General features: G+C 47.5%; 1 protein-coding gene across 6 annotated transcripts in view; it reads left to right on the top strand.

Annotated features, from left to right (window-relative positions):
- The window catches only part of ITPR2 (inositol 1,4,5-trisphosphate receptor type 2), a 370,362-nt gene that overhangs the window by 113,194 nt on the left and 231,714 nt on the right, over positions 1-25,454 (top strand). For all 6 annotated transcript variants that reach the window (XM_081023379.1, XM_081023378.1, XM_081023377.1 and 3 more), the window contains 6 exons: positions 6,279-6,429; positions 13,539-13,732; positions 14,574-14,706; positions 16,356-16,413; positions 22,249-22,414; positions 25,251-25,424. In XM_081023379.1, the coding sequence (XP_080879505.1) occupies positions 6,279-6,429; positions 13,539-13,732; positions 14,574-14,706; positions 16,356-16,413; positions 22,249-22,414; positions 25,251-25,424 (876 nt within the window). The remainder of the gene's footprint in view (positions 1-6,278; positions 6,430-13,538; positions 13,733-14,573; positions 14,707-16,355; positions 16,414-22,248; positions 22,415-25,250; positions 25,425-25,454) is intronic.

Below are 25,454 nucleotides of genomic sequence, written 5' to 3'. Positions count from 1 at the left end.
AGGGTGGAGACAGACGCTTCGGACAGAGCCGTGGGAGCAGTCCTGCTGCAGAAAGACCCGCAGGGGGTTTGGAGGCCGGGAGCGTTTTACTCAAGGAAGCTCAGCAAGTCCGAACAGAACTACACCATCTGGGACAGGGAGTTGCTGGCCATTCATGCAGCGTTCAAAGCGTGGAGGCACTTCCTGATCGGCACCAAGCACACGGTGCAGGTCTGCACGGACCACAAGAATCTAGAGCACTGGCGCACGGCACAGTTCCTGAACCAGAGGCAGATACGTTGGGCTGAGTTCTTTGCGAATTTCGACTTCTGAATAGAGTATGTCCCGGGGGACACCAACATCATGGCGGATGCTCTCTCCCGTAAGCCACAGTATCTGGAGGAGGCAACGCCAGCGGCCGCCATGCACATCTTCGCACCGACAGTGTGGGCGTGCGCGGCGGCAACAGTTGACCTGGATGCGGTGCGACGAGCGTTGCAGGATGACTCCTTCGCGCAAGCAAAGATGGCAGAGGTGCACAGGGGCACGGCAGCGACCGACGAGTTCCAGCTGCGAGATGGTTTGCTCATCCGTAAAGGGGCCATCTACGTGCCGGGAGACGAACTTCGCGCCAAGGTACTGCAGCAGCTGCACGACGCGCCCACTGCCGGGCACTTTGGCAAGGAGAAGACGGTGGAATTAGTAGCCAGAGACTTCTGGTGGCCCGGAATGAGAGGGGAAGTCGCGGACTACGTGGCGAGGTGTGACACCTGCCAGAGGGCCAAACCAGTGCACAGACCGCCGGCCGGACTGCTGGAACCACTGCAAACTCCGTTCGAACCATGGGAGAGAGTGGCCCTGGACTTTGTCACGGATCTGCCCAGCTCGAGGGGCAAGACGGCTGTGCTGGTGGTGGTGGACTTGTTCTCCAAGATGGCACATTTCATTCCGTGTGCGAAGGTGGCCACGGCGGAACAAACCGTCAAACTGTTCATAGACCACGTGTTCAAGTTTCACGGTCTGCCGCGGTCTATTCTGTCCGACCGAGGGCGACAGTTCATCTCGAACTTCTGGCAGAGGCTGATGGGCTTCCTGAACGTCAAGATCAACCTGGCGTCGGCTAGACACCCGCAGACCAACGGGCAAGCGGAGCGGGTCAATGCCATCATGCAGCAGTACTTGAGATGTTATGCGAATCAACAGCCTGCGACGTGGGTGGATTACCTGCCTCTCGCCGAGTTCGCCTACAACAACACGAAGCACGTGTCCACGGGGGTCACGCCGTTCTTCGCCAACAACGGGAGGCACCCCAGAACCTTCCAGGGACTGGAAAGAATGGGGGAGAGGGAGCCGCAGACAGCAGATGCGTTCGCGTCGGAGTTGCAGGAGGTCCACGATCAGCTGCGGCGGCACCTGGAGCTGGCTAAACACGCATACAAGGTACAAGCGGACAAACACAGAAGGGTTGGCGAAGAGATCCATGTGGGAGACTGGGTCTGGTTAGCAGCCCACGCAGTGCCGGCCAGGTCGTTGGCGAAGAAGAAACTAGGGCATAAACAACTGGGGCCCTACCAAGTCGAAGAACAGGTCAACCCGGTGGCTTTCAGGCTGGCTCTTCCGGAGGGTTCCAGAATGCATCCGGTGTTCCACAGATCGGTGCTCACTCCCTACAAGGCACCTCACAGGTTTCAGGAACCAGGAACGGCACCGGGTCCGCTCCGAGAGAGAACCGGGCAAGGGGGAGTGGCACAGGAGGAGCGCATCAACGAAGTCACGGAGATTTTGGACTCCAGATGGGGGGAAGAGGGGGTAGAATACCTTCTCGCCAAGGAGGGCACCCCGGCCAGTGCCAACAGCTGGGTGCCGGGCTACGCTTTAGACGAACCTCTGCTCAAAGAAGAGTTTCATGCCCTCTTCCCACATAGGCCAATGCCAGCAGACTTTTTCGACGACTGGCTTTTCACGCCCACGCTTTCAGCCAGCACGTTCCGGGGGTTCGACTCGGACGAGGAACCGACACGAGACGCCCGTTCCCCGGAGGGGTCACCCTCGGGATCTGCTTCAGAACCCTCGTATTGGTGGGATGATCGACCAGAGGAGCAGTTCCGCAGAAGGTGGCTGGAGGGTCCAGGACGAGCAACGTCTCCAGAAGGCAACGAGGGAGAGACGGACATGGACGTTTTCGGGGACGACCCGGGTTTCGAGCACGGCGGCACAGAGATGGAAGCGGAGGTGACCGTCGTCAACGAGAGCAGGGAGGAAGAACCGGAAGACTTCGGATGGCGGCCCGCCACGGGAAGCGAACTGTATCCGACATTCGTCCCCCTGACACGGCAGCACCCAGATCCCGCACCGGAAGGAGGGGAGGGGGGAAGAGGGGGCTTCGAGGGGGGGATGGATGTCAGGGGTTCAGGAGCAGAGGCAAGGGCAAGGGAGGAAACAGAGAGCGAGGGGGAGGAGGCAGAAGAAAAGATGAGTGATGACGACGACCCGAGATCTCCGAGTCTTTCCAGTGAATCAGAAGATTCACAGAAAGGAGCACCAGTGGCCAGGGCAAGGGGGGAGCCTAGGGGGACACCCCAGGAAGATAGAGCCAGAGGGGACTCAGAGGGGAGCAGTTGGAAATCGGGACCAGCGTCACCGCCAGAGAGCAGGGAAGAGGAAGGGCGCCAGGGATCAAGCGCTGGCAGCTCACCACAGGGGGGAGGGCACGAGTCAGGAGTGGCCACACTTCCATCGGGGAGCGAAGAAACGGTCAGACGGAAGGTGGAAGGTTGGGCGCGCGCGCCAAGTTCAAATGCACAGGAAGGTGGCGCAGTAGGCAGCCCGGAAAGGGAGCCAGGTCCTAAAGCCCGCCGAAAGGAGGGAGAAGAGTCAGGGGGGTCAGCGTCAGCGTCAGAGGAATCCCGGAAGGAAGAGACCCCGGGGGGCAGAGGGACCCAGAGAAGAACAGTCAGGCGGAAAAGGTGGAGCAAGGCTAGGATATTAAGTTGGTGTACAAGGGGCGGAGACTCAGATGGAGCTTCGCCGATCTAACCATTAGACGTAGGGTTGCACGCAGCAGCTTGAGAATGGAAACTGTAACTCAATAAAGACTTTTATTTAATGATCGCTGGCTAGCGTGATCCTCTGTGAGCTAGGATCTGGAAGCAACTCTGACCGTAATGGATTGCTTTGAAGGCATTTCTGCATCAGGTAAAGTAATTTTTAACCCCCAATCCCCCCAATTTGTCCTTTATTGTCAGGGAAGAGTTAGAGTTAGAAGTTTCCAGTTTCTCAGAGGGAGAAAGCATTCCCCAAGGGGGGAGGGAGAGCAGTGAATCTAATAGAAGAGAGCAAGAGGAACAACAGGGAGGGACAGGATGTTCCCAGGAAAGGCAAGGGTTCAGTTCTAGCTCAGATTCGGAGGAGGGGAGATACAAGCCAGCTCTAGCCAGGAGGTTAGAAAAAAGAGCGGGAAAGCGAAGGGAAGGGCGCGTTCACCATTTTGAGGGTGGCTGGTCATGGAGAAGCAGAGCTCAGAAGGTATCTGAAATAAGTGACTCTGAGGAAGAATAGTTAAAGATAAGGATAGTTTAAAAGTTTGTTTGTTAAAAAGTTATAAAAGAACAGGAAGTGTTTGTGTGGTGATCGGAAGAGGACCACGGCCAGTCCTGACATTTATTTTGCATGACCTGTCTTGTATTTTGCCCAACCAAAGGTGGCAACCCTAATTATGACAGTACCAGCTGAGGTGGCCTGAGGATGTGGACAGGATACTTGCACTTATGCTCATTAGATCCTTGTTCATCCTGGCTTATTAAACCTGCTGGGGTGGGGAGACTGAATGGGTCATGGGTGTGGTAAACACCTCCTTGTGCGTTGGGGTGATGTCTGCTGCACTTAAAGAGGCAGTGGTGTGTCCACTTTTCAAAAAGTCCATTCTAGACGCAACAAAGTGTAACAACTATAGATCCCCTTTCTTGGTAAAGGTGGTGGAGAAGGTTATTCCTGGAAGAGACTGATTATTTTAGATCCACTACAATCTGAGTTCAAACCTGGTTTTGGAACTGAATTGACCTTGGTTGCCCTGATGAATGATCTTCATCATGAGAGGGACAGAGTGAGTGCGCCCCTGTTACTTCTGCTTGTTCACTCAGTGGCTTTTGATATCATTGACCATGATATCCTTCTGGACCAACTTAGTGATATGGGCATCAGAGGCACTGTATTACAGTGGTTCTGTTTGTATCATCAAGGTTGTGTCCTGAAAGTATCACTGAGTGAGTGTTTCTCGGCCTGTTGACATTTGTGCTATTGGGTTCTCCAGGGCAGTATTCTCTCCCCAGTGTTATTTAATATCTGTATAAATATGTTGTGTGTGATCATTAGTAGTTTGGGAATGAGGTGTCACCTGTATGCTTATTTATTTATTGATTATTAAAGTTATATACCACCTTTCAAAGCAATATCATTTTATTACATAATAAAATACAAGATAAAAACACAGGTAATTAATTAAAACAAGGACAACAAAACAGTAGCCCCCCTTCCCACAGACACAGTTAAAAGGCTATAGTATATTAATCAGCCAAAGGTGTGCTGGTCCCGTGGGTTTCTGTGAGGCGTGGTCCGAGTCCAGTCCGAGGTCGAGGGTGCAGTATTGAGGCCGTCCGTCAAAGCTGAAGCTAGGTCCAAGGCAGGGAGTCGGGTGAGGTCAGGAGATCCGGCAGGACAGGGTGCAGGCAGGAACTGGCTACCAACAACGTTGCTCCCACAACTTGGGACTGGAGCTGGCTGGCTTTTATCTGCCCGAGGCATAGGGCGGCCCCAGTCCACAGGTGACTCGCCTCTCCTGGCCTGGAGGCGAGCACTCCTCCTGCGGGAACTTAGTTCCCTCCGCCTCTCTGCCCTGAGCCTCTGCAGCTCAGGAGAGGCTGGAGGGTTACCAGACCCAGAGGCAACCTCAGCCTCCCCTGATGGGGCTGAGAGTGGAGCACCTGCAGGCTAATTTGGCAACAAAGAGAGATCAAGCCTTTCTCCTAAACGCTCTGCCAGTAGAGATTCAGTGGGTGCCTTTTTGCAGGTCCAGGTGTCCTGCTCCCCAGTCCCCAACCCAGATAACACCCCCACAATGATCTATTGATATTTGTTTTTAACTTCCTTACTTTAAACTTGTTTTTAACTTAACAATTTTATTAACCACTGTGATATTTTTTATACAGTTGGACATAAATGTTTTTATAAATAAAAATTAAATTTCCATTGTTTATAGGGGCAGGGCTCTAGTGTCCTGCATAGCTTCATACCTCTCCACATAACTGGAAGAAATAGAATAAATTATACCAAATAGCAAATCTATGCAAATATTGTTGAATTCACATAATTCCTAATGATTGCAGCATGTCAGCTTTAATCACATCCAAATGCAGTTTAGATTAAAAACAACAATATAAGTGACTGACCTGCCGAGTGGCCACATCAATTTTTTTCAGCTCCATCCTGCAGAAGCATGTTTGTATGTGTGGGTGTGACAAAATTTAAGTGCTGAGAAAGCAGCATATTTTTATTTTTCTGGTTCTTGTTTAAACCCATATCAGCTGATAGAATCTTCTGCAAGTGCCTTTTGGAGGTTATGAAAACTTTGGTAGGGTTTGGGGTGGTATCTTTGAACAAGGAAGGGTAGGAGAAGCCTGCTCCAGCATGGTGACAGGCAGGGACAGGGAGTCCTGCCTACTCCTACTGCCCTTTCATAGACTGATTCTACCATCATATAATTTAGTGTAGGAAATAAATTTCAGATCTGCATTTTTTATTTTATTTGATGGTATCAAACCTGGTCTGTTTTGGATAACATCTAGCCTCATCAGAAATTGATCTGTAATTTGTCTCTGCCGTAACACTGCTGGGAGCCCTTGTCTGCAACTTACAAGTGAAGAAGGTCATGGTGGTGAAGGGTTTCAGAATACCCTGCAGACACTGACTTTTAGACATTGAAATTGATGGGTATTTATTTGCCAGGGTATTCGTGGGAAGTCTCCTCACCACCTCCTTTTTCCTCAGTAAGGAGAGGAAACTGAAAGCCATTGGCTGGTGTACAGCTATGTCAACAGTTCATAGTAGGAGATAGGGCTCTATGCTGTTCTGGGTCAAATCCATAATTTGGATTTATTTCTGTTAATCTCCAGAAGATAACCACAAAATTTAGATTAGATCTGGAGGGCAGCCACGTGGGTCCATTCATCACTAGTTAAATGTTGGGACCTCTTTCTTTCTGTTGATATTCCTGACCTTCCCCCCCCCCTCTTCCTTTTCTTTAGGTGGTGCACCTGGCTCGCAATCTTATATACTTTGGTTTTTATAGCTTCAGTGAGCTACTCAGACTGACTAGAACATTACTGGCTATCCTTGATATTGTACAAATGCCTATGTCATCATACTTTGAAAGATTAAGCAAATTTCAAGATGGAGGTGAGTGTGTGTGGGGGGTGGTAATAGAAAATTATTTGCAACACATAATACATTACCTAGTAATACCTTGCATTCATTAAAGGTCCTGCTCTTTATTTTCCCCAATGGCTTTCTCTTTACCTTGAGGTGTGTTTCCCATAAAATGCCGTATTTTTCGCTCTATAAGACGCACCAGACCACAAGATGCACCTAGTTTTTGGAGGAGGAAAACAAGAAAAAAAAGATTCTGAATCTCAGAAGCCAGAACAGCAAGAGGGATCGCTGCACAGTGAAAGCAGCAATCCCTCTTGCTGTACTGGCTTCTGGGATAGCTGCGCAGCCTGCATTCGCTCCATAAGACGCACACACATTTCCCCTTACTTTTTAGGAGGGAAAAAGTGAGTCTTGTAGAGCAAAAAATACGGTAAATTGTATGCCATTCTGAGAACCCTGCTACTGAAGGACAGCTTATAAATTGTCTAAATTAAAGGAAATAAATACACCAAATAAAAATTGGCAGTATGTCTTCTTGTTTTGAAATATTTTAACCTTAAAGTTAGATACTTTGGGTCATGCAAATAATGACACATCTATTAATTTAAAAATTAGTAAGATTCACCTTAGATGAACATCCTTTAACTATAGTTTAGGATCTGTTGAAAATAATATTAATTATGGATAAAATCTCTCAGCAGATGACTACTAAATAAGAGAGATAAAAGGAAGATATATTCATGACTGACTGACCGGTTATTTTACTTTCACTGAGGGGGAACAGAAGCATTGTCAAAATCTTGATACCTGTAAGATTATTTAGCAGTAGTGGATGGTGTGATGGGACACTGTTGCTCACCTGGTCACACTGCTGCCACTTCCTGGAAGGTAGAGGGGATGGGGTGAGGCAGTGGCAAGGTCAGCACAACACAAACACTTCAGTGCTCTTGCCAGTGCATTTGAAAAGGTATAGAAAAGTTTCAAGGAGAAGGAACCTAAAGAAATAAGCCCCAAGCCGAAAACAGCCTGATAGAAACTCAGCATGTTCCGTGGTCACAGAGTGCATAATTTTGTTTGGAATGGAGGAATGGAAAAACAGGAATAGGGACAAGGATTGGAAAGGGATGATGTGGCTGGTTGGAATACTGAACAGTAACACTCCACGCTGCAATACTTGGTTTCGGTTCCCACTTGTGTTGAATAATAATAGCGTTATGGGCTTAGCTTAACAAGGTGGTGAAATAAAGAAAACTGAAATTTGAGAAGGAATGGTGGATAAAATGACAGGATTTTAATGGGAAAATCAGAGTTGGAAGAGACCCAAAGGTCATCTAGTCCAACCCCCTGCAATGCAGGAATCTCAGCCAAAGCATCCATGACAGATGGCCATCCAGCCTCTGCTTCAAAACCTCCAAGGAAGGAGAGCCCACCACCTCTTGTGGGAGTCTGTTCCACTGCTGAGCAGCTCTTAGAGTCAGAAAGTTTTTCCAAATGTTTAGTTGGAGTAGGCCCCAGCCAACAGAATGGCTGGGGCAGGTTCTGGGGGGGGGGGGATGCACTGGGACCCCCAATCTCAGTGATCACGGGTAGGAGGAGGAGTTACGCTAAGACCAAACTATGCCATTACCAAGGAGGCAGGTTTAGTCATTGTTTGAAGACTATCGCGGTCTCCATGTCTGGTCTTGACCGGATGGATACTGGAATCAGCAAGGGAGACCCACATGACATGAAGGTGCTGCTGTGCAATGCCAGGTCAATGATTCATAAGACCACTGCCATCCATGATTTTATTGTGGATGGAGGACTTGACCTGGCATGTGTAACAGAGACTCAGTTGGATGAAGCAGAAGGGCCTGTTCTTGCCGCTGCTTGTCCACCAGGGTTCTCTTCTGCACAGCAACCCAGGTCATGTGGGTGGGTGGGTTGCAGTGATTTTTAGGAAGTCATTAGCTTGCACCAGGCATCCTATTGGTAAGACCCAGTTTTCTGAGGGCATGTTCTGGAAGTTGGGCAATAGGAACATCCAGCACATGTATGGCATTTATTAAACATTATCAATTGCTGACACATCCTTTAAAGCTGATTCAGCTTTAAAGCAACACTTCCCAAGCAGTGGGAATAAAACCTCAGCCCAAGCAAAATCTGTAGATAGCTCACTTAGCTATCTTAAACGCCATGGTCCTCTGAAACAACCTATCTAGAATGAACCAAAAAGAAATCCCATCTTCCCATAGACAATGAACCTCCCAAATTTAAACACCTGCTCCATTAATAACCCTTCTATTAGAAAGCCAGCTCTTTTACCATGGCATGAAAAACCCTTTGAGCCAAAACTTGGACAAAGTCCAGACACCCCTGGAAGCTGAAATTGGCTATTACCTGCCAATCCACACCAGTTTCTGGGGATGAGATATGTTAAATAGTGGGTAGACATAGCAGACGATGCAGCGATTTCTCCAAAGCAGCTCTTTATTTGTAAGCTGGAGCAGAACTGAACAGCAAACAGCTCAGCCGGCCTGCTTTTATAGGCAGCCGGCTGTCAACATTGTAGCAACAACAACCCAGGGTTTCCCACCTAAAGTAACTGACGTGGACCTGAGTGGAAACTATATCCACGATACCCTTGGGGGCCAGGGTGAGAACGTCAATACATAACACCCATCCGAAACCGAGATAAGGCATTAGTTACAATCATAGTGGTTCCATTACATACAGCAATACCCGTATTGGTTTCAGTAAAACACATAAGCATATTAATTGACCCTATTCACCATACAACTTTAGATGTGCAGTTTGTCCAGTGAACATAGTCTTTTAAATGTGCTGGGCGCTTGGAAACCCTGCTGGATTGCCGAGGGCCAGTACCAGAGTCCTGGTGGCCTTCTGATTCTGGCAGCGACTGTGGTGTGGCCAAATGTGGCATTGAGCCCGAGTTCCCTGGCTCTGCTGTTGTCGAAGGAACCACCGCGAGCGGACTCAGTGGACAGTCAGGCACGGCGGTGGCATGAGTCTCTGGAGAGCCAGGCAGACCCAACGAAATGGCTTGGTTCGGCTCCATGCCCTCAGTTTGTGAGGAAGATGTAGGTGGAGCCTCGCCTTCCATTAACAACTGCTCTGGAGCTGGGGCCACAGTTGGGGGCACAGCGGTAGTGTCCAAATCCCCAGTCCTGCACCTTAGCTGGTCTATGTGCCGGAACCACAAGTGTCCGTTCTCGAGTGCCACCTGGTACGAACGGGGCCCTGTGACTCCCGCTACCACAAAGTTCCAGGCAAAAACCTGATCCCCCGGAATAAAGGAACGTGGGGCGTTGGTACAGCCCGGGGGCTCGGCCTCACCAAAGTCTGGGTGCAGCCTTAGTGATGTGGCCCCTTCTGGATCATCGCCGACAGATGGCGTCTCTGAACCGACACTTGGCATGGGAATAGTTGCCTCCACAGCTGGCACATTATGACTGGCCCGTGGACTTCTGTTTGAACTTCCTGCACTCCCACTTTGTCTGGTGCACGTCATCGTCTTCACCGGAGGATGCCTCATCACTGCTGGCCTCTTCATGATGCACAGGGACTGGCTTCTTAGCAAGACGTGGGCTACTGGCCTTGCGGATTTCCTGGGCGGAGAGTTCAGCCGCTTCTGAGGCCATGGCCTCCTCAATGGCCTTCTGCAGAGTTAGGTCTGGCTTGGCGAGGAGATGCCGTTGCAGACCTGGACCCTGCAGACGATTCGATCCATCAGGGGCATCGTCTAAGTCTCGGAACTCGCAGTGCATTTCAGCCTGTCAGAGGGCGGCAGTGTAGTTGTTAATTGACTCCTCCTCTGCCTGGTTCCAGTGGTAGAATGCATGGCGGGCAGCAATCTTGGACGGCTTTGGCGCGTAGTGGTTGCGGAGCTTCTCTTGGATCGTGTCCCACGGCTCTGCCTGGACTGCTAGAGGCGCAACCAATGCTTGGGCCGTCTCGAACACCTCGGGCCCTCAGAGACTGAGGAATAGGCCCCGCTTATGCTCCTCTGACACTTCCGTCAGCTCGTTGGCTTGGAGGTAGCAGTCGAACTGAGCGAGGTAGGAGTCCCATGATTCAGAGGCTGGGGCAAACGGCGGTAGAAGCACGAGTGAAGCCATGGTTTCGATGCCGACGTGGAGGGCAATGGCTGGAACACAGTGCTCTAGCCAGAATGATCAGCTCTGAATTGGTTCTGTTCAGTGATTTCACTCGGTCTTTCAGCTCAGTGATTCAGCTCAGCTTAGAGGGTGGCCGCATCTGGCTGTGCTCTGATGTCCATCAATCCCATCCTCGTCGCCAGTGTTAAATAGTGGATAGACATAGCAGACGACGCAGCGATTTCTCCAAAGCAGTTCTTTATTTGTAAGCTGGAACAGAACTGAACAGCAAGCAGCTCAGCCGGCCTATAAATGTAGCCGGCTGTCAACATTGTAGCAACAACAACCCAGGGTTTCCCGCCTAAAGTAACTGACATGGACCTGAGTGAAAAATGTTACGGTAAAATCTGGGTGCGAGGCTGCTCTGCCACCCAGCTCGTCGGACTAAGTCCGCGGGTCCCTGCGGAGGAAAATGAGCTCAGCTGGAGATAGGAGCAAGCTGCAGAAGATCCAAGTTTATTGCGCAACAGGTTCAAGGCGAGATTGAACAGCGAGAAAGGGGTGACATGAACTTTTGAAACTTCCCTCCATGTCCCAGAATACAGTGCAAAATACATCCCAGTTACATCATGAATACATTAAGAAGAGGTTGGGTTACACAGATTACATCATGAATACATTAAGAAGAGGTTGGGTTACACAGGATTAACATATGGAGGAGGGAGGGGGGAATATGCAGAGCTGGAGATATGCGCAGATAAGCACATCCTGAGTACCGGTGATGAGAAGACAATGGTCCATGTATGCATAATCTGCCACCTGGCATTGCCCGGGGGAAAGGCTTGGCAGAGTGATTTGACAGGATTAGGGTCTTGACCCCTTGCTTGAGGGATTATGGAGGACAGGGGAGGTGTTATGGAGTCCTAGAGAAATTGAGCAAATTGGCACGTTGATTTTCTATGAATTTTATAGATTTTAGTCCCTTTTGACGTTGACAATTGGAAATAAATGGATATATTGTAGCGAAGAAGAAGGTGAATAAGACATGCCCCCCCCTCCGTATCAAAAACTATATACACGATACTCCTGGTGGCCAGGGGGAGAACTTCAATACATAACAAGATAGATATCCTCTTACACTTCCCAGATAGGCACACAGACTGAAACTGCGGGAGAAGAACCTCCCCCCTTTCCTCCTGCCTATCGCTCATCCTGAGTTGATCTAGGCAGACCTGCATTCCAAGCAGGCAAAACAAATCACACAGACAACTCAGCACGAAGGGCTGTCTGCTTCTGAAGAGACAGATGCTCCAGATTCCATTTCCGTTTCTTCAGGGGGTTTGGGGTTTATTTCAGGGTGCAGGGCAGGTGATTGGGTCAGAGCCGGGACAGAGACAGGGTCCAGAAGAGCTGGGCTGAGACAGGGCTGGGGCAGATTTAAGAGGCATGGGTTCAGAAAATAGGTTGGGGCAAAACCCTGGGTTGGGGCAGGTCATGGGGGGCAGGAAGGAGGAGGGGACTTCTCTTCCTCAACAGTCTGAATTCTGGGGACTACTGGCTAAATGGAACACATGGATGGGCAGAGAGTGGGGGTGGGGCACATTGCAAAAAATAATAATAATTTGACAGAAACAATGTTACAATGATCCAAACCCATATTATACCTTCCTACCTCAGACTGGCAAAGCAGGTTTCATGGGTCAGCCCTAGCTTGACACACACGTCAGGAATGGCCTTCCTTCCCCTGCCGATTTAAAGCCAGCTGTTTTACAGATCCTAATTTCCTCCAGAACAGTTACAGCTCTTCAGACATTCACAGATTCACACTCTTTCACCATTCACATGACACCCCTATTAATACTCACCTTAACAAGCTGTTTTATAGAGCACGATCACAGGTTCTAACCAGAATGGATCTCCTTGGCGTTCGTCTGTGACTTCTTGAGGTCTGCCAGTGTGTGTGTGTGTGTGTGTGTGTGTGTGTGTGTTATGGAGTCTCCTTTGGAGGTGCCCAAGGTGTGCCGATACTTCAAAAACCGTGTCCCGGTTTCTCACCAGAGTCGGTCAGAAGGCACAGCTCATAAACAGGGCAATATGACAGGCGAAATTAATGCCTTCTTAGCTCCACATTCTGGCACCATATGATGGGTCTGCTTTCAAACCCTGAACCGTCTTTGTCACAGAGAATCAATTATTGGCAGAGACAGGGATATTCCAATGAACACCTTTAATCAGCTGAGCAAAGGTAGCGCAAGCATGCCCAACAAAGGAACTGGAAAATGCCGGCACAAGGAAGTCTAGAGTTTTAAAAACTTTTCTCCACCCTCCTCCCTCCTCAGGGGCCTCTTGGCTGTAAATAAAGACCAGGCTGGTTAATAGCCCTTGAGCACTAGACACTTTCTCCACCCTCCTCCCTCCTCAGGGGCCTCTTGGCTGTAAATAAAGACCAGGCTGGTTAATAGCCCTTGAGCCAAGGAAAAGTAACTCCTTAACACAGGCACCTCCTTTTGTTACATTCCACAGCCAGAGCTGATAAGGGGCAATTAACTAGTATCCTTAACAGAGAAACAGCTTCTAAAGAAAAGAGCTGATTGGCTATAACTGCAGCAGGAAACAGAACAAAGACAGCATTAAGGAAGATGGCATTAATACAACACACACACACACACAGAGAGAAAGAGAGAGAGAGAGAGAGAGAGAGAGAGAGGAGAGAGAGAGAGAGAGAGAGAGAATAAGAACACATTTCTGAGACCCTACAGCAGCAGCAACAAATTCTTATCCCTTATCTTTTGAATTGATACATAAACCCATCGTATTCTAGAAGAACTAGGGACTGGAACAGTCTGGTTAGGAAGCTAAAGAGATCTTCAGTTAACTCAACTTGTAGACTGCAAGAACATTTGATAATATAGATGTGCTTGGAGCATTGGGCTATTTTATTAATACATATATATTTAAATTTAATATCTTCTTTTTCAGCCAGAGAGGCAATTGCCCATCAGAGTGACAACTTTCTGTTTTTATATTTCATATACATAGGAAACAATGTTATGAGAACCATTCATGGTGTGGGAGAGATGATGACTCAAATGGTCCTCAGCAGAGGTTCTATTTTTCCTCTTTCTGTACCTGATGTACCCCCAAGTGTCCACCCAAGCAAGCAAGCCAACATTGTAGAGAGTGAAGATGTCACTGTCATGGACACCAAATTAAAAATCATTGAGATTTTACAGGTAAAGACCTTTACTTTAAATTTTTAAAATGAAACAAAGCACCGACAATATATATTATGTACTGTAACATCAAAGCATGAGCGTGAAGGCTTGTGGTTATGGTGACTCCAGTTTTGAATTGTGGTGTGGGGTTTTGACTCCAGCACAAGGCCATCTCACCAGCTAGTTAGTTTCCACTAGAGTTATGGCTAGTAATAGACTAATCTGGCAACTTCAATTTCTCTCAGTTTCTCAGTTTTCCAATTTTAAATTCTGTTTTCCACATTTGTACATTTCTACATCAATTTGTGATTTCTTTGTTTATTTAAAATCCTCATGAAAAGTTTACACAAAAATATACACATTTTTGTACGAAATTTTAACCAATATGCACATTTTGCAATCAATTTATCCTTATACACTATATTTTTGTTACTTTCCCAAAGGAGTTCATTTTATAGTACACATTTCCCTAAAATATGCATTTTTGTACACACTGGTTGAAGAACTGCAACAAAATTTTGAGAAGTGCAACTTTTGAAGGATAGCTGTGTCTCAGTGCACATTCTGGTGCGAGAAGTGTGAATTAGGTAGTTTCTCATTAAAATGCAAGCAAAATCAAATTGCTCCCCTATTCAACAGATGTGCCTGATTTATTTGCACTATAGAAGACAGTTTCTATTAACAGATCTGCTAACAGTAGTTTTCAAAAAACGTGTGATCTTTTGAAATATTGCATTTTATTACATACCTTTTAAGGCAACAATAATAACCTTGGTTTCACAAGCAAATCATCTTCAGATGCTTCAGAAAACTTGCACAGAGGTTCAGAAATGTGTTGTGTCAATCTCTTGCTTTGTAGTTTATTCTTAGCGTTCGGCTTGACTACAGAATATCGTACATGCTGTCAATTTACAAGAAGGAATTTGGAGAGAGCAGTGAAAATGTTGATAGTTCAGTGACATCTCCCCCTGACACACCAACTCTCACATCAGGTATTGTTATTAAAGCGGAATAATTCAACATAATGATGATTCCTTTCAATAAGTGTTGAAATAAAAGATGAGTGGGCATTCACCTACTAGTTTAGGCAAAATGTTCAGAAATTCAAATGTGGGGAAACTTTGGAGATAATGGCTGGACAATTCTGACAATGCTTCAGACCTTACTCAATTTATGAGTTGTTTCCAACAAAAGTCTTGAATGACTTATAAAAAAAATAAATCCAGCTAACAGTGCAGTGTTGAAAATCAATTTAATATAGATGAGATGGTGGTCAGATTGTAACACAAATTCCTCCACACACATTCCGGCCTTAGACTTTGCCTCCAAACCAATAGCCCTGTGGAAAATTTATGGTCAAATGCCTGGCAGGAGAGAATCATCTTTGACTGACACACACACAAATGTCAGTGTTGGCTCCAGGCAAGCCTCCCTGGGGAAAGTATGTCAGGACTGGTCGTTGTCCTCTTCAGATCACCACACAAACGCTTCTTGTTCTTTTATAAAACTTTTTATTGCGTATTAACAAAACATTCTTATAAACGGTTCTTAACTATTATTCTTCAGAGTCACTTATTTCAGATACCTTCTGAGCTCTGCTTCTCCATGACCAGCCACCCTCAAAATGGCGAAGGCGCCTTTCCCTTCGCTTTCCCGCTCTTTTTCCTACCCTCCTGGCTAGAGCTGGCCTGCATCTCCCCTCCTCCGAATCTGAGCTAGAACTTAACCCTTGCCTTTCCTGTGAACAGCCGGTCCCTCCCTGTTGTTCCTCTTGCTCCCTTCTATTAGATTCACTGCTCTGCCTCCCCCCTTGGGGAATGCTTTCTCCCTCTGAGAAACTGGAAACTTCTAACTCTTCCCTGACAAAGTATTCCATAGATGGGAAGCTATGATAAGGTTACCAGATTTTTTTCAATGAATCCGGGGACACTTTTTAACTTCAGTAAGAATGACAGGATTTTGTCACGGGACTGATTTGTAAATCTGAGGACTGTCCCCGTGAAACAGGGACGTCTGGTAACCTTAAGCTATGACTGAAAAGACCCAGTCTCTTGTGGCTGTCCTCCAGACTGCTGCCTCGCTTGCACATGTGGGAAAATTGCAAATCAGTTTGGGGACTCGCATGCCTGCTCTTTGACTCACGTTCTCCAATTGTACAGAGAATGTAATAGGTACTGCATTTATTTGATGGTGAAATCTCTCTGGCTCTGTAATGCAAAGTCAGATCACAGGATCAGGGACTTTATTTTCCAGTTTAGTTGTTACGTTCTAGGTATGATTTTTGGTGGAGGAGAAAGTGCCTGCTCCCTGTGTCCAGAGGTTGAGTATTGTTTGAACATGCATTCCAAGAATTGGATCGTACGTAGGTATTCTGTTTTGTTCTGTAACGTGAAGTTTAGTTGCCCTATTTTTATTTATTGCTTCTTATTTGTGGGTTATGTGACCAAGCATAGGTGAGATGCTGTGGTCAAAAGGCTAGTGAGTGAGCTGCTGTCATCCTTGGACAATGTGGTAATAGTGTTCTTTGATTTCTTTTTGTGTGTCATACCAGTCACTGTTGGTCGTTCATTCCTAGGACAAAATAAGTAAGGGGGTGTAGTAATTTTTGTATTGCTAACTTTACCAAAATCTCATTTCATAGGAGTTGTTCCTAATATAGATGAAATTGCTGCTGAAGCAGAAACTATGTTTGCTGGCAGGTAAGCTCTAAAATGGCTCCATTCCTTCCATTTTTATACTCGGCCAACTTCGCCTCCCCCCCATCATCCTCCTGCTTTGTAATACTAATAAACATTTCCTGTTTACTCTTTTCCCTTTCTCCTGCTTGCTGATGTACTGCTACTTCAGTGGTAGAACTTTTAATTTGTAGAATGCTTTATAAACATTTTAATGATTCAGCCTTGAATCACAGTAGCTTCTATCTAGTAGACATAGACTGAATATTTGATTTTTAATTTTTTTTTTATTTGCTGGTTATATTATACTGCTTTGAGATATTCTAAGTTGACTAAATAAATAAATAGCTGTTGAAATGAGCCCAATGAACAATGTGTGAGCTTCAGTATTCCAGAAATGCAACACCTCTCATCATGGAATCTGGTCAGGCTACTTATATATTTTATGTGTTTGGTTTATGTGTTTTGTTTGTTATGGCTGTAATGTTTTTGATATATTGTGAGATGGCTTAGAAGAGGATACTCTGAAAAGCAACCTATAAATAATAAGATAAACCTCATTGTCAGAGCTATCTAGTGATCAAGCCATAGCTTTTCAGACACATAACTGAGTAGAGTTTTTCAGTTTATAGTGCTTTTACATTTTTGCATCAAGTTCTTTACGCTTGCTAGTTTATGGTAGTTTTAAACTGATTTTATGCTGTTGGTCTTACTATTTTGGATTGTTTATAACTAGTTTTGTTGTGTGACATGTGTGTGTGTGTGTACACACACACAATATCTCTTGTTACACTGAAATGGTTCGTACATAATGCTAAGCCAGACATGTTCCTAGAAAGGAGATTGTAGCCATATTGCTCTTCCTCTAGTCCTCCTGCCGCTGCACTGCTAAGCTATGGTTTGGCTGAGCTGTGACTCATGGTTTGTCTTGCACCAGGCAAATCATGAGCTGTAAACCCAAGAACAAACCTTGGTCACAGCTCCTAGGTTGCTACCCACTTGTGGTAAGTACAATTAGCTTTATTGTGCAGCTGAACCTGAGCTAGGGCTCCTGTTAGAAGTGTTTATTTTTTGGCAAATTTCCTTAAAATAGCTCAAAAATGTCATTTCCCCCCTGAGATTTTGCTAAAAAAAGCTCACCGCTCCACAAAACAACTTTTGTGTCCAGATTTTCACTTTTTGAAAATGGCAACCCTAGCATGAGCCTACTTTGTGCTCTCATTCCTTCTGTCTCCTTCCACCAGTAGCATATCATTCAGAACCATATTAAGTGTTAGGAGTCTAGGCTTGAGAACACAGTAAATGTATGTAATTAAAAAGGAGGATTTGTTGCAAAAACAAGCAGTTAGCTCCGGACTGCTCTAGCCAAGCATATGGCATCATTACTTAAGTTGACCCTTCTGAAGAGTTCTTCCAGCATCGACAGTTTGAACCTGTGACCCTTACGTCTCTTGTTTTGTCGGGATGTGCTAAGTACTCTTCTGAGTCAAACATGGCCTTGTGTCTCTCAAAGGCCCTCTCGGCCTCTTTTGTCCATCGGAACAGTCTCTTACTCCTTAAACAATCCATGAGGGGAGACATTAGTCTCGAGGATCTGGATATAAACTTACAGTAGTAGTTCGCGAAACCCAGGAATCGTTGCAAGTCTTTCTTGGTTCTGGGTTCCTGCCACGTCACCACTGCCTTCACCTTGGCGGGATCCATGTGTACTCCCTCAGGGGTGATGCGATAGCTCAAGAACTCCACCTTGGTCATGTCGAACTGACCCTTTTCTAACTTGGCATACAACCGATTTTCTCTGAGCCGCTGCAGCACTTCTTCCATGTGTTTTACGCATTCTTCCAGGGTGTCTGAGTAAATCAAGAGATTTAGATAACACAACACTGTAGAGTCCACCAGACCCCCCAACACATGATTGATGAACACCTGGAACATCGCAGTTCTGGATTGTAATCCAAACGGCATGACTAGGTACTTGAAACTGCCGTATCTTGTACAAAAGGTGGCCTTCCACTCATCTCCCACTCTCACCCGTATCAGGTTGTAAGCTGCCCTCAAGTCGAGCTTTGTGAAGATCTTTGCTGATCTCAGCCTCTCCAGCAGATCCCCAGTGTGTGGCAGGGGATAGCGGTTGGGCACTGTCAGACTTCAATGATTACAGACTTCAGGTGTCTTGTAATCAGTGCAGAGCCTCAACTCTGAGGTGTCGTGTTTCTTCATGAAGAGCACAGGGGCGCTCCCAGGGGTCTTAGATGCGCTCAGGCTTTGGGTCCACGCTCGCCCCTGACAGGGATCCCTGGAGCTTCCTGTCTGCACACTGTTGCACCATGTGTGTTGCTAAGCCGCAAATAAAACACAGCCGCTCCTTCCAACGTTTTTCCCTTTCAGTTGGTGAAATTCCAGGAAAGTACCCTCCTGGTGGCACCCAGTTGCATAGGGTCCTTCCCTTCCCTTCCTGCTCCTCTTGGGACCAGCAGCTCACATTCTTCACTGAGGGTTAAAGGCCTTGCCTGACCTCGGCGTACCCTGGTGCGCTCCTGCAGTCTCAGGTCCAGCTGTAATGAAGCCTGCCCAACTGCTTGCAGTGTAGGCTATGGGGGCATCCAAGCCAGTTCACCCAAAATCTGCTCATTCAGCCCCGCCTTATATAATGCAACCAGAGATTTCCCCTCCCATCCCAGTTGCGGGACGTACATATGAAACTCCGACCAATACTCCGCGACTGTCCTGTTTCCCTGCTTGAGCCTCATGAGCTTCTGGGCGAGTGCCGCCTCCCGCATCAGATCTAAAAATATGCTGTCCATCGTTTTCACGAAGGCATCCAAGTTGGCAAGTACCACATCATTGCTTAACATGAGGGGGGTCACAATGTCGAGCCCTTCGCTCTAAGAGGCTAATCAGGAATGCCACCTTTTCTCTATCGTCTTGAAATTCTGCCCCTCGAAGGCTCAGGAAATAAAGGAAGGCTGTTTTGAAGGCCACGTCCTCTGAGGGCTTTCCCGAAATTCACAGGGGGCGGGGTGGCACTAGGCTCTTGGACATCTCTCTTCCACATCTCATGTCAACTGTCTGCCCTGCTCCCCCACCACTCCTTCCGAGCTATTGATCTGTGCCTTCAATTACAGATTATGTTGCCACAATACCTGATAAGGATCCGCAGGCAGGTTCTGGCCTCCTTCTGTCCCCCCCCCGGGCAGCTGGGAGTTGTTGTTGTCTTTCCATTATCAGCTTTTTCGTCTGCCGACTAATGCAAAGAATTGTTGAGAAGGGTCAATCTGCTGGGAGTCCAGGTTCCTGGCTTGAGAAAACAGTAAATGTCCGTAATTAAAAAGGAGGATTTACAGTGGTACCCCGCAAGACGAACGCCTCGCAAGACGGAAAACCCGCTAGACGAAAGGGTTTTCCGTTTTGGAGGCGCTTCGCAAAACGAATTTCCCTATGGGCTTGCTTCGCAAGACGACAGCCCATAGGGAAATCTCCGGGACAGCGGGGAAGCGCAGCGCGTCTTCCCCACTGTCCTCGGACCTCCTCCCCCGCCCGGCATCGGAACAAAGCTCCGATGCCGGGGGGGGAACGCCTCCTCCCCCCGCCCCGCATCGGAACGAAGCTCCGATGCCGGGCGGGGGGGTGGAACCCCTCCTCCCCCCGCCCGGCATCGGAACGAAGCTCCGATGCCGGGCGGGGGGGGAGGAACGCCTCCTCCCCCCGCCCGGCATCGGAACGAAGCTCCGATGCCGGGCGGGGGGGAGGAACGCCTCCTCCCCCCGCCCGGCATCGGAACGAAGCTCCGATGCCGGGCGGGGGGGGTGGAACGCCTCCTCCCCCCGCCCGGCATCGGAACGAAGCTCCGATGCCGGGCGGGGCGGTGGAACGCCTCCTCCCCCCGCCCGGCATCGGAACGAAGCTCCGATGCCGGGCGGGGGGGTGGAACGCCTCCTCCCCCCGCCCGGCATCGGAACGAAGCTCCGATGCCGGGCGGGGGGGGGGAGGAACGCCTCCTCCCCCCGCCCGGCATCGGAACGAAGCTCCGATGCCGGGCGGGGGGGGGGGGAGGAACGCCTCCTCCCCCCGCCCGGCATCGGAACGAAGCTCCGATGCCGGGCGGGGGGGAGGAACGCCTCCTCCCCCCGCCCGGCATCGGAACGAAGCTCCGATGCCGGGCGGGGGGGGAGGAACGCCTCCTCCCCCCGCCCGGCATCGGAACGAAGCTCCGATGCCGGGCGGGGGGGAGGAACGCCTCCTCCCCCCGCCCCGCATCGGAACGAAGCTCCGATGCCGGGCGGGGGGGAACGCCTCCTCCCCCCGCCCGGCATCGGAACGAAGCTCCGATGCCGGGCGGGGGGGAGGAACGCCTCCTCCCCCCGCCCGGCATCGGAACGAAGCTCCGATGCCGGGCGGGGGGGTGGAACGCCTCCTCCCCCCGCCCGGCATCGGAACGAAGCTCCGATGCCGGGCGGGGGGGGGGAGGAACGCCTCCTCCCCCCGCCCGGCATCGGAACGAAGCTCCGATGCCGGGCGGGGGGGAGGAACGCCTCCTCCCCCCGCCCGGCATCGGAACGAAGCTCCGATGCCGGGCGGGGGGGGGGGAACGCCTCCTCCCGCCGCCCGGCATCGGAACGAAGCTCCGATGCCGGACGGGGGGGAACGCCTCCTCCCCCCGCCTGGCATCGGAACGAAGCTCCGATGCCGGGCGGGGGGGGAGGAACGCCTGAATCATAGATTCAGTTGCACAGTTCTTTGGGTAGCTGAGGGGTCTCAAACCCTTGGTGAGTTAGGGACTTCCGCTGCATATAAAGACAGGCTTTGGCGGACTGAGTGGATGAGACCAATAGTGAGTCCAATGGTCAAGAAGGCAGTTTCTGCACGTGCTGTAGTTCGGAGGGCTGGATGGGAATTGTCAGATTGGGAAGGTAGCACATCAAGAAGAAGGAAAACTGTTCCTAACCCTCTGCTGCTGTCAGGGACTGGGCAGAGGAGGAATGGTGGAGACCGTCTCCCCATCCTGACCCCTCCAGGGAGGAGGAAGAGGATGACAGTTTAGATGTATAACCGTGGTTTGAGGGAGGTCACAGCTCAGAGGCAGATGAGGGGAAAAGTTGGGAAATAATGGGAGAGGAAGAGGCAGGACCAGAACGGCAACTGACTGACACGGTCTTTAGAAAGCATTCCAGACCCCCCTCCCCACTCCCAGAACCTGGCAAGCCTTAAAAGTAGGAGAGCAGGGAGCTCATAGACATAAGGCATGTAGCAGCCCCCTTAGAAGTGACAAATGAGGAGGTGGGAGAGATGGGGGGTGTGTGGAGATTAACTCAGCACAACACCATTATCCAAGAGGCTGGGTTCTATAGCCTCTCTCTGTAATATTGAAATAAAAAAGCATGGTAATAAACTTTTTCTTGGTTTTATACTTTCCTGGCAACCAGCTGGGAGCTGCTGACATCATCCTGACATCATCCTCGTGGCATAGCCTTACACAAATCCAAAGTGAAGCCCCCGAGACAGTTGAATGGTGCCTTGTTCACCTCCTTCTGGGAGCTCCTATAGCCAAGCAAGTGCCAAACATCTTGCTCGGTTTCCTTTGGACCACATCAGCAAGGCCGAGAGCAGGCTCTTATTGTCTGGGTAGCCCATGACCCCCATACACACCCCAAGAGAGGTCACTTCGGTGCTGCTAACACAGCAGTTTGATTTCACCCCTGGAGGCACACTCCATTGTCTCTCAGGACAGACAGATGCCAACAACAATTTATGTCAACTCCCTGTGTTGAGAGAAAGGAGTGAACAAAGCGCTGGGTTTTTATCCTTTTTACCAGGCCGAATGTTTTCACTTGGTTTTTCGTTTTTTTGTTTTTTGTGCAGAAAAGAAAAAAATGCAGTGCAGCTGGATGATGAAGGTGGCAGGACATTCCTGCGAGTCCTCATTCACCTTATTATGCATGACTACCCTCCTTTGCTTTCTGGAGCCCTGCAGCTGTTGTTTAAACACTTCAGCCAACGAGCAGAAGTTTTGCAAGCCTTTAAACAGGTAGAGCAACCAATTAAAGCTATTTCTTTACATATTTTTCAGTTGCTAGTGATGTATGTCAGTAAGTCTCCCTCCTATAGAATTTAGCCAGAACATTTATGCAGTGCCTGTGTCTGTGTTGATGGAAGACTTGAAGACTTGTCTGATGCTGCTTTTCAGGAGAGAGAACCCTCCCTGACCCACTTACTGCAATGTTTTAACTGGGCTGTACCAGAGGCATACAGCGTGCAGTTTTTCCCTCTTCCAAGCTTGTACAAGTAACACATAGGAAAGAAGATTCTTTTTTGGTGTTTGACAGTTGCTGCATAATGACCTTCTACCTTCCATTAAAATGGTGCTATGCTTATTAGCTGCAGTTCTCTGTTAAGTGACAGCTGAGTGGTTGGCATGTTTTGTGGCAGGAAAAGGACCTAATTGGGAAATTAATGAACTTGCTCCAGCAAAAGATGGGAGATGATTATTTAGGATTAAGAGATACCCAAGGCTGTGTGTGCCAGGATGCTATGTAAATGCAGAAAAGCATCAGAAAAATAATGAATGACCTGCAGTGTTCACCTACCTAAAAAAACTCAGATTGTTTTTTAAAGCAACTTTCTTGCCTTTCTATTTGCAAAGATTGTTCTTTAAAATGTGGGACAAAGCTTGAGGAAATTTCACATAACAATTTCAAACAGTAGTAAGAGGCTTCATTACCTTGTATAGGTTCTTTCTCCATCCAAATTTAACAAAAAAGAGAATTGGTTTTTCATAGCAAAAGACTGCAGAATAGATTCTGCAAAATAAGAGCAACAATACAAGTGTTGTTTATCTGCATAATTTAGGCCAATTGAAGACATGGTATCTGATGTGATATGAATACAGGAGGCTGCTTTCACTGAGTCAGCCCATTGGTTCAGCTGGCTTGGTATTGCCTATTCTGAGCCAGTGGGGTTCTCCTGGATTTCAGACAGGGAACATTCCCAGCCCTGCCTGGATCCAGTAAGGGTTGAACTTGGGATGTTCTGCATGCATGTCAGATGCTCTACCACTAAATTACAGTCTTTTCCCAGTGTCATAGTATTTAACTTACCCTGGTGCAGAATTTTTCTTAAAATCTAATTAATGAAGTCATCCATAAATTATATAACAGAATTCTGAAGCTGCATTGTTGGGAAGAAATGGGCACCAACCTGCAAAGGTGTAGCTAGGTGAGATTTCTGTTCGTTTGCATGTTTATATAGAAAAACATGCAAAACCTTAAAGAGCAAGAGTCCTCTGCAGTAGAGGAAAATTTGCTGATGTTAGGTATTATCTTTTTGTACTGCTTTATATGAGCCTTGTCACAGTGTTTATAGAGTTAATGTAGGGAAAACTGACAACTTCAGTTTCATTCAATGTCTTCATTAATAATCTTTGCAAGCATGCAGCCTTGTAACCAATTTTACAGATGTTGATAAATTGAGAAATCATAATGAAAACATTTTAAAGAAAGATGTTCTAGACATCTTGTCAGAAAATGAACAAATTGTAAGTCATTTTAGGAACACCCCCCCCCATATTATTGCATTATGAAGGCAATAATCCCTGATGTTCAAAAAGGGATCTGGATGTCTTCTTGCAAAATTAGCTGAATTAGGAGAAAATGACAATTTCCCCCATATTAAAAAGAAAAAGGAGGTTACCATTTTTTCTAATTTGATTAATTTTGCAGAGGCGCATCCAAAGAATTCACACACATTAATGTGTTTTCCCCCTTAAATAACTTACATTTTGTTCATTTCTTACTAGATGCCTAAAATGTCTCTTTTCAAATGTTTTCATATTACCGTAACTTCCCAATTCTGTTTCAAGTTTGTCATTTTTCTTATCACTGTTCAGATTTGGAGTTCATAATTTCAGTGATTGCCACATTTTCTTTCATCAGTTAAAATGATATATTACCTTGGTGTTCCAATGATGTAAAGTCCACATTCAGTATCTTTATTTTTTAACTGGTTTGTTCATACATGTTAATCACCAGGCAACTAAAGCATTCAGTGGCAATTTGCATGCGTAAGTGAGCCATCGTACATCAAATGAGATGAGAAAGAACTTTCATATCTTCACCAAAAGAGTGATTCTCCATTGAATCAGTTCATACATTTAGCTGCAAGTTGTCAATTGTTGAGTAATCAGTTGATGCAGAAATAAGTCAAAGACCTGGAAACGATGGTCAAAGGCCTGGAAAGGATGCCTTATGAGGAACGGCTAAGGGAGCTGGGCATGTTTAGCCTGGAGAAGAGGAGGTTAAGGGGTGACATGATAGCCATGTTCAAATATATAAAAGGATGTCACATAGAGGAGGGAGAAAGGTTGTTTTCTGCTGCTCCAGAGAAGCGGACACGGAGCAATCGATCCAAACTACAAGAAAGAAGATTCCACCTAAACATTAGGAAGAACTTCCTGACAGTAAGAGCTGTTCGACAGTGGAATTTGCTGCCAAGGAGTGTGGTGGAGTCTCCTTCTTTGGAGGTCTTGAAGCAGAGGCTTGACAACCATATGTCAGGAGTGCTCTGATGGTGTTTCCTGCTTGGCAGGGGGTTGGACTCGATGGCCCTTGTGGTCTCTTCCAACTCTATGATTCTATGATTCTAAGTGATGTGTATCAATGGGTGAACCATATGATTTCTCTTGCTTTTATGTATAAAAAATATTCTTTGGCTTGCTAATGTGATCTGTTGAAGGGTAAAAAAAATCAATGGGCCTTATAAAAAGTAAAATCAAGGAGTTGATTGCAACTATAGTACAAAATGCAGCTCTGATGACATCTTTTTAAAAAAAATGTTGTGAAACTTTTGTGAAATTTTGGGATTTACAGGTTCAGTTGCTGGTATCTAATCAAGATGTGGATAACTACAAGCAAATTAAAGCTGATCTTGACCAGCTAAGGCTTACTGTAGAAAAATCTGAACTTTGGGTTGAAAAGAACAGCAGTTATGAAACTGGAGAGCTGGGGGAAAGTCAGGCAAAAGGAAGCGATGAGCCCATTGAGGTGGGTGTTTTTGTTTTGATCCCTGCACAT

This window comes from Podarcis pityusensis (genome assembly GCF_964106645.2).
Source record: "Podarcis pityusensis genome assembly, chromosome: 10".
NCBI lineage: Eukaryota > Metazoa > Chordata > Lepidosauria > Squamata > Lacertidae > Podarcis > Podarcis pityusensis.
This window is presented reverse-complemented; position numbering and strand designations above follow the sequence as displayed.